General features: G+C 31.3%; 1 protein-coding gene across 1 annotated transcript; it reads right to left on the minus strand.

The window, feature by feature from the left end:
* Positions 1-514: 514 nt before the first annotated feature.
* LOC140990415 (probable metal-nicotianamine transporter YSL12) lies at positions 515-3,879 on the minus strand. The gene is made up of 5 exons (XM_073460091.1): positions 3,370-3,879; positions 2,707-2,861; positions 2,382-2,614; positions 1,824-2,013; positions 515-1,751 (listed from the first exon to the last, which is right to left on the minus strand). Exons 1-5 carry the CDS (start codon positions 3,734-3,736, stop codon positions 654-656), a joined length of 2,043 nt encoding a protein of 680 aa, XP_073316192.1. The 5' UTR covers positions 3,737-3,879; the 3' UTR covers positions 515-653.
* Between the last annotated feature and the right edge of the window lie 6,480 nt (positions 3,880-10,359).

The raw sequence follows: 10,359 nt of genomic DNA on the forward strand, positions 1-10,359 counted from the left end.
TTTATGATATTTGCGTGCTTATATTTATTATACTGTTAATTACGTTGATTTACCTCTTATATTTAATTATTAATGACATTCAATATTTTATGATGGACGGACTTAGTTTCTTCTTATAATCTTAATAATACGTAGTCGAATATGAGAACATGTTGAATACACACGCACAAGGGATTCTCGAACCTGATTTCTTTTTCTTTTGAAAGAGTATATTTTGAGCTACACTATCTTACTAAGTACTTGATCGATTAATTTCACATATTTATAAAAATAATGAATAATTGATGTAATAATCTTATGCACAAGATCCATAAATTTATTATGCTAAGATAGTTATACCATCCATTCTTTTTGAGAATCGTGTCCATTTTTAAGTTAAAGAAATGGTGTGTGTGTGCGTATTGTGGATTTAAAATAAAACAACTCTTTGTTGTATCGTGGATGAAACTTGACAATATCTTCAAATGAAACTTTGATATTTGTAGTAATAATAATATACTAGCTGAATTATGAATCTATATGTTGTTAATAAGCTAAAAAGTAAAAGACAAAAGTTAAAATTGTTCCAAAACCAAAAAGAATTTTAAACTTTAATAAACAAATAATGAAACTAGAACACTAAACTAGATGAGATATTCATAAATTTTTAATGTTCACCCTTGAAGGAAACCATCCACTTTAGTGTTAACCGAGGAAGACAAAAACTTCATGCATATCGGTGAATTTACTCCAGATAGAGCCAATATGGCACCAGGTATTCCCCACAAAGATTCTCCACATATCAATCCTGAGGCTACCGCAGGTCCATATTCCTTTGCACCCTTCTTACTCTGTCTCTGCCATAAGAACAGAATCAAGCTTCCAACGCACATGTCTATGGCGAAATACGCTCCGAGATAGAATGGTATAGCCATGCACATGGGGCTCGGTATCAACTTCCATATCTTGATGTCATATTTCTTCAAGATTTCGATAAGCACATTGATCACCACAGCAGAGACAAAAAACACAATCATGAGCGATAAGCAGTTCTTGGGTAGTGAGGAGAAACCTTCGACTCCTAAAGTGGCAATTGCACGGTACATCGTGGCGAATGGAGCAGGATATGAGCCACTTTGATCCCCGACATTGTAAGCTTTGAAGAAGAACCAGAACACGAGAGGCGACATGATGCAGCCAAGGAATGTGCCGTAGACTTGGCCGAAAAACATAGAGCGAGGGGATGATAGAGTTAAGTATCCAGTCTTGAAATCTTGCATCAGATCGGAAGCTGTTGACACGATGCTCATCATCACACCGCAAGAGGCGAGCCCAGCAATGATCCCACCATGTTCTACGCCGGCCCATGAGCTGAAAATGAGGATTGCTAGTTTTCCGTAGTTTGACGCCAAAGACCAGTCTGTTAGGCCACAACCATAGGCATTGCAGAAGGCTAGAATGGGTGCGACGGAGTATGCCACAAGTACGTGGTACCATTTTAGCTGATGAAATATCATAGGTATTAATCCCACTGATAAGGCTGCCAATAGGACGTATCCAGTTATGGCAGCTACATTTGGGATTTGATCTTTCAAGAAATACTCTTTTCGCTTTTTTTCGTCATAGTCTCCAATCTGCTGGTCTTCCTCCATGCTATCACTTACATGTTTCTGTTCTGATTGTTGAGCCATGAAATTTTTTAGGGTGACTATCACCATGTAGACTACATGATATAGGCCATCTCCAAGCATCATTGAAATAGCAATAAAGACCTGTTCAATTAAATCCAATAGTTGATAACAGAGGACAATGTTTATTTGAGGATGTAGTTACAGATTACTTACCCTGTATCCTTGAATTCCATGAATATCGCTCGCTTTAAGACCAGCCTTATACCAGCTGCCTTCCTTGGTCTGGATTAATGGCCACATTACTCCCCAAGAAAGAATTGCGCCAACGAGTAATGATACGTTAACCATGTAAGGGCAGATCATACCAACACCAACATATGTAGTCGAGAAATCAAAGTTGAACCTGGAACAGAACAAAGTTAAAAAATAATCATATAAGAAGAATCCCACGAGTTAACTACCAGCAACATCAAATGACGTTTATACATAAAATTGGCTTTTAAATCAATCCTCGTCCCTAAGAACTTCGTTTTGCATGATTCGAAAGCAAAAACAGACCAAACCTTCGTTTCAAAGCTTGGAGACCAAATGTTAATACCAGCTAGCTTCACATCAAATGACGTGTATATATAAAGTTGGCGTTTAAATGAATCCTGGTTCCTAAGAACTTCGTTTCTTCAAGTGAAAATACCTCTGTAGGCATATATGAGTACTCATTGCATGACTCGCGAGCAAAATTTTAACAACATACTGCCCATAATAGAACCTAACCTTTGTTTCAAAGCATGGAGACCAAATGTAGGAAAGCTGTCGAATCCACAGCCGTCACTAGCAGCGAAGAACCACTTGAAACATGCGAACATAAAGCTACCAACGAAGGATTTGAAGAGACACCACACTTGTTTCTTGGCTAGCTTGGCTCCTTTAGGAGTGTGGAAACTGTTGATAAGGTATGCAGTGGCAGTTCCACTGGGATATGACAATTTGTACTTCAAAATCATCACCTAAAATTTCAAAACTCCAAGTAATTATTACAGAAAGTTGAACCATGATAAATGGATTTATGTCTTCTAAAAGAAACTAATCGAGATCAAACCTTTCTGAGTGGTACTATTGAGAACAAACCCACAAAGCTAACAACAAAAAGGTATCCAATCATCCATCCAACAGAGAGTTCCTTTACATTAATCGCCGCGCTTCCAGCTCCAGCAATCTTAGGAGTCATTGCAAGCAGATAACTTGCTGTCCCACCTGCAGATATCATCATTCGACATTAATGGATATATTCATTGTGCATCATTAATAAATTTCTTAGCTTATTTATAAGGATATTGGTATATGGATACAAGGTATAAATTTTTTTAAAATAATTGAGATACACTAGCAGGGGAGGATACATCTATTTCATATACTAGTAGACACACACACACATATATATAATTGTTTAACTGTATATTTTTTGTAAAATATCTAAAACGGTAAAAAGTTTGAAGAGTATAGGGATCAGGCATGCAACAATAACGAACTATGGAACTTGAGATTTCATCAGTAAAAAGTGTAACCTAAACAAGATATTCAAACACTAAAATTGTACATAAAATATTCAGTCGTTCAAATTAGTATTGAATTACTAATCAAATAAAATAACACAGAAACATGCAGAAAAGGATTCGGAAAGTGATTTGCAATATATATATATATATATATATATATATAATTATGTTCAAGACATTGTTGTAGTACTGAGTGAGAAACATACTGCTAAAAGCTATGCCAGATGATGCAACGATACAAGTTTGTATGACAGTATTCTCCTGTCTGGTAAAAGGTTGCTTCAAAAGACCGCATTTCTCGACCAAAACAGTCCAAGTCTTCACCATCGCAAATCCAAGAAGCCCCGCCGCCACGTTCAGCGAAGGTATAACCCCCGTCGTCAGATTCAACTTGCACACGATCACATTGAACACAAGGCTCAACACCAGACTCGTCACCATAGATCGAAGCGTTATCTGTTTCCGCCAAGACGGAATAGCCGTGTTCACAATGGCCTTCTCCATCGCCGCCTCCTCGTCACTGTGATCGTCGCCGCAGTGGCCGCCTTCGATATCTTTTGTTCCATCCACCATTATATATATTACCAGAAAAACCCAGTTTCTTTTTCTCGATCAAGAAGACTAAACGTCAGCAAAAGTACTGAAAGATCACGCAGAAGGCGTATTTATAGACGATCGAAAGAGATATTGGAGAGATCGAAATCATAATCCAAGTACAATAACTGTAGAACCGATAACTCCGGACTCCCAGTGGACTCAGGAGACTGCATGAAAATATAAATTCATAATTAATGATACTGATTTTAAATCAAATAAAATAATTTGTTTGTGGATAATGGATATAAATATATGAAAATTAAGTTTTGATTAATAGAGCAATTTATTTGTAATTTGTAGAGAAACTAATTAATACGTACAGTCAACTTACACTTTTATTTTTTCAAAAACTTCATACATCACCATTGATAATTGGTATATCTTTCAGATAAAACCGTAAAAAACTAAAATCCAAATAAAAAAAACCAAACACCGAATCTAACCGAAAGCCGAATTTTGTGATTCGGATATAAATATCAAAACCAAAGTTTATTTGGTTCTGTTTCGGATTATATACGTCAAAATCGAAAAAATCGAAATTTCATTAAATTAATAATTTTTTTTATATTTTGATATGATATGCGGTGAATGAAGAGTCATTTTGAATAATTTTTAGTTAATTGTTATTTGTTTAATTAATTTAGATTTTATAATTAAATATTTTACTAAGAAATCATGTAAAAATTTAACATGTTATATTTTACAATATATTTATGTTTTTAATTTAAATACGTATACCAAAACCAAATTAACCAAATCGTTTTGGTAAAAAACCGAACTGAACCGAAGGAAAATGGTTCGGATATCGGATTATATATTTCTAAAACCGAAAACCGAAAAAACCGAAATAAATAACCGAAAACCGAACTGAACCGACCGATGAACACCCCTACTGTATATCCGTCATCCACAAGATAATAAGGATCTTAAAAATTATAGAAAAATCCAGGAGTTTGTCTTCACTACATTACGAGCTATGTTATCTTTAAGAAAATTATGGTAAATGAATCATACTTCTAAGAACAAACCTAAATATCTTCAGAAGAAATGCCTTAAAATATTTCCTTCTCTAATTTTAAAACTCTCATAAGTATATTATAACATATAAACTAAATTATATAAAATATAATAAACTAATTAAAATACCTTAAAATATTTCCTTTTCTCATCCGTAGAGTTATCAGGCACTGCCTCGGGTTTCTTAAGTATTTCTCCTTGAAGGTTAATAATTAGAGCATTTATCACTTTTTTAAAATTATCTACTAATTATTTCCCCTGGACTTTCAAAAATTATGTTCATATTATGTTGACCTTGTAATAATAAAATTATTATGATTTTCTATAAATTTAAGAACAATGATCCAAAACCAATTTACTAATTGCAGTATGTTCAACCAAAAAGATAACATTATCATGTATTTCTTTTTCCTGGTCAATTTTCTTCTTGTTAAACTTAATCTTGTCACGACTATATTGAAAAGAATATATATTAGCTGGTTTAGTTCCAAAACATTCACACAACAATTTGCTAAAGTCTCGGCCATTTTATACTAAAGTTGTTGGAGTATTATTTTAATATAATTTAAATTCTTTTGGAAAAAAATTTGTCTCCATATACTAATGCATAATATACAGATAAAAACATTGATCATACCATAATACATGAAAGATCAAGTCATACATATGGTGACGATCATTAACATATATTTTAATTGTTGTATATTCTAAACGTGTTTCTAGTTATTTGGGTTACCTAAAAAGATAATAAAAGTCACTCAAACTTGAGACTAACATCCGTGATACTGTATATCACGTTTCATTGGTAATGATATATAAATATTCAAACAAACCGATGTATACTCATATGATGAATTCATAGGACTGGTTTCTATTGAATGGATAAATCATTGGTTGTTGTTTAAAAATAATTAAAAAAAATGTTCAAACTTAAAATGGTGCGAACTATCCTTTAAAAAAAATATTGGTGCGAACTAAGCGTATACATAAATGAGGCGAATATAAGGAATGCGACTAATGAACAAATGTAAAACGTTAGGTTGCACTTGGTTTGATGGATTCTAAATCCATGGATTTCAAATATATTAAAATGTATTTTTGTTATTACACAACCTTAGTGGGGTGTATTCAATTCAGAGTTTTGATGATTTTTAATGATTTTTTCAAATGATAGACTTTTATGAATTTGATAGACTTTTATTGACTTTTATGGATTCCCACAAATTTATAAACATATTTATGTTGATTCATGTAGACTTTTTTACAAGATTTTTATAGACTTTTGTGAAATTTTTTTTATAAAATTTTATAAATTTTTTACTTAATTATAACATATTATTTTTTATTAATTTCTTTGAACTAATAATTAATTGACATATATAATATATTCAGTTTGAAATAGTTTTTCAATATTTATATTAATAAATAAATATACTTATTTAAAAGTTAAATCATTTAATCCTTACACGTGTATATATGTGGATTTGTATGCGTGTTTGTAAATTTTTTAAAATACATCAATTGATTAATCTGTAATCTTGTTTTTGAATTGATAATATATATGTGAAAAGAATATTATTTAGCATTTTGTAGATATAATTTTGTATAAAAATATCATAGCTTATATATTAATTGAAAACGCAAAAAAAAATTTAAAAAATCATGGTTGTCGCGAGGCTATTCAAATATTAAGAATTAAACGACATTTTTAGATCATCTTTTATTATTATTGAATATTACATTAATTTGTATAAATCATAAATTAAAAATCACAAAATCAATTCTAGAATTCAAAATTTCTTATGATATTAAAATAAAAAATTATTAAATGAACAATCAGTCAAAAAATGAAAAATTTGAAAAAGAAAGATGAAAATATATATAGAGATACACTTCGAAAATTTGAGACAATGATAGAGATAAATGAGAGGAGAGAAGATAAGATAAGAAAAAAGTTGATGTAAAGCGACAAAGAGAAAAATAAATAGCTTGTGTATTAGGTAGAAGTTTTAAAAATCCATCCAAATCTTTGGGTTGAACCAAATACAATTTTTGACAATTTATAGTTGTACCTTAAGCTTTAATGTTTGTATGTTAATGAATTCCATGAAGTTATTAAAAGTCTATTGAAACTTTGAATACCTATAGAATTTTATAGAGTTTTTAAAAGTCAATATTGAATAACACTTGACTTTTTAAAACTATATGAAAGTCTATTTGGAATATCACTAGACTTCTATGGAATATGTAAAAGTATTAATTAAATATATCTAGACCTTTAAAATCTACAAAAGTCATTAAAAGTTAATAAATCTCCTACATTGAATACACCCCCCTTAGTGAATTTCTACAAATACACATCTAACATTAAATCACTTCACATCAATACGGTTTTGTAAATTTCCATCATGTTTGGTTAAGTGTTTTTTGAGGTTGTAAGTCATTCATTTCATTTAATTTAGTAATATTTTCTAACGGTTTATCTTCCTTTTGCTTTTTCTACGTTATTTGTTCTTCAGTGAGCTATGGAAATCACAATTTGTGTAATTTTGTGAAAAGTATTTCAGTGGGTAATAATCAAATAGTGCTATTTTCCTCCATATGTCGATCTACGTTTCTCATTTTTCCCTACAAAAGACCTATATTTTTGTGTAGCATACAAGATTTTTAAATATATAACTAGGCCACATATATATTCTTTGATTTTCTATACAATGTTACAAAGTAAAATTATGAATAATTGATATAATAATCTTACGCATAAAATCCATAAATTTAATATGCGAAGACAGTTATATACCCTCTATTCTTTTTAGAATCATTAGGGGTGTCAATTCGGTTGGGTGGGTCGTGTCGGGTTGAGCAATAATACTATTAAAAAATTGCTCAACGTACTATTGCTCAACCCGAACCCGAGTCAACCCGAAAACTCTCAACCCGAACCTGAACTCGAATCAACCCGTATAACCTGATCTTGAATTTTTTAAATAAAATTCAAANATGATCCGAGATTATGAAACCAATTGATTTTCACAAAAACAAAAATGTCCCTGCCTTATAAAATAATATTTTCTCATTTGACAAAAACTCATATATATATAGTCATAATATAATGTCATAATATTCATTTATTTAACTCAATAATTGACGATATGTCGAAATTTCGCAGTATTATATTCGAAGTGACAACATAACCATTTCGACTACTCGGAGACCTTTCTTGAAAATCATTATTATGACAATGTCTAGTTTACTTTTACGTTGTGGAATTATTGGTTGTTTTGTTTGCTTCCTTTTCCTGCTCTCCTTTTTTGAGCCACCATGAAATAAAATGCTAGTATAGTAGAAGCACTTCAGCAATTGCAGCCCTAACCAAAAAAAAAACATTGAGAAAAAGAAACTTCTACACATTTTATATTAACATAATTTTTTTTTTCCTAATAATAAAAATATTAAAGAGAAAATTTGTTTTTTTAAAAAATACATAATAATAATTGACGAAAATCATAACACTCGAATATCGCATATGATTATCGAATAAATTCATATTTTGATTTAGGATCTTTGTAGTTGATTTACTAACCTTCCTCGATGATATTAACACACTTCGATAGTCTGACGCCGATCACAAACGGAAAGGAATCAATTTTGCACAATCCAAATGCTTAATATTGTGATATGATTTGTGTTGTTTGAAATGAATGTCTCGGCCTTCTTTATGCTTCCGAGAACCAAAACAATATTATCACTTCAATTTTTTTTGTGTAGTGGAAGTTTTAAAGGAAGTTATCCAACCAAAATAACTACTCCCTCTTAAATAAAAATTTAACATTTGAATTCTATTTGGTTCGGGTCGGGTCAGCCCTCATGGGCGACCCATTACCATTAACCCATTTATTATTTCTTACATCTCCAACTCGCACATGAGGGATAGACATCTTGCCTAGATTGATCACAATCATATATCACCAATTTCATACAAACAAATGGATCGTGTGACCAGCGAGCATATTGAATAAGAGCTCAGAGCTATACACCGGTTAAGGATATATATAGCAGCTCAATTCAAAACATATTTATGAGGACATTGTACTCGTTATACCTCAGATTTATTTTATTACATTAATCAACGTATCTCTTGTCCCAAAATAAAATTAAAAGAGCATACTTGATTCAAAATTATTCATATCTGTATGTATTCACAATTATGTTCTAACAATTAAGTTAAACATAATTAGCCGGCTTGTGAATACAATATAAGTGTCAAAATAAATCTTCCTTTCCCACTAGAATCTTTCAATCTTTATTTTAGCTGCTTTCTTAGACATGTACCTTATCACCGAATCGTCCATAGCTATTGGTATCATGCTAAAGTAGCATCACTAAAATAAAATTAAAGAGACTGTTGAAAGTCTTAAGGGTATAATATTAGGTTTATATATATAAACCTATAGATCTCACACAATGATCTGGGACTCGAATAATCATTATCCAAATGGTCACTCTAGCACACGCGGTATAAAACACGTGCTACGATGTGTTTCTTCCTCTTTAAAATATGTATGTCACAAAAAAAATATTCACATCGTACAGATCTTAGTTCAAGTGCATCTCAGCACTTAACTTGAGTTTTCTTTTTCTTTTTTTTTTTTACTTATCCTCCAACATGTATCAATATAAAGAAAACTCTAATCTGGCTTTAAGACAAGTTTAAATGGATTGTGGGAATATCCATTTCGATTACAATAAAATCTACATAAGTAATCTCATCTTGGTAATATATACCAAGGAAACATATGTATGGATTTGTTCTCAAGAAAACCAATATCGTCTCATCTCTGCATGTTTCTCAGCACCAGAGGTGATTGCTCGTGTGAGAGAGCCAATCTCAACTTGTCAGACATACGTTCAATTTTTCAGATTAGTAATTCATAAAGTGTACACATTACTCATAATGAAAACATCATTATAATAATGAGTACAATGTCTTAAATACATGTGTTTAGTTACAATCATANTTTTATTTTAGCTGCTTTCTTAGACATGTACCTTATCACCGAATCGTCCATAGCTATTGGTATCATGCTAAAGTAGCATCACTAAAATAAAATTAAAGAGACTGTTGAAAGTCTTAAGGGTATAATATTAGGTTTATATATATAAACCTATGGATCTCACACAATGATCTGGGACTCGAATAATCATTATCCAAATGGTCACTCTAGCACACGCGGTATAAAACACGTGCTACGATGTGTTTCTTCCTCTTTAAAATATGTATGTCACAAAAAAAATATTCACATCGTACAGATCTTAGTTCAAGTGCATCTCAGCACTTAACTTGAGTTTTCTTTTTCTTTTTTTTTTTTACTTATCCTCCAACATGTATCAATATAAAGAAAACTCTAATATGGCTTTAAGACAAATTTAAATGGATTGTGGGAATATCCATTTCGATTACAATAAAATCTACATAAGTAATCTCATCTTGGTAATATATACCAAGGCAACATATGTATGGATTTGTTCTCAAGAAAACCAATATCGTCTCATCTCTGCATGTTTCTCAGCACCAGAGGTGA

Source organism: Primulina huaijiensis, chromosome 12 (genome assembly GCF_012295235.1).
Source record: "Primulina huaijiensis isolate GDHJ02 chromosome 12, ASM1229523v2, whole genome shotgun sequence".
NCBI classification, from domain to species: Eukaryota; Viridiplantae; Streptophyta; class Magnoliopsida; order Lamiales; family Gesneriaceae; genus Primulina; species Primulina huaijiensis.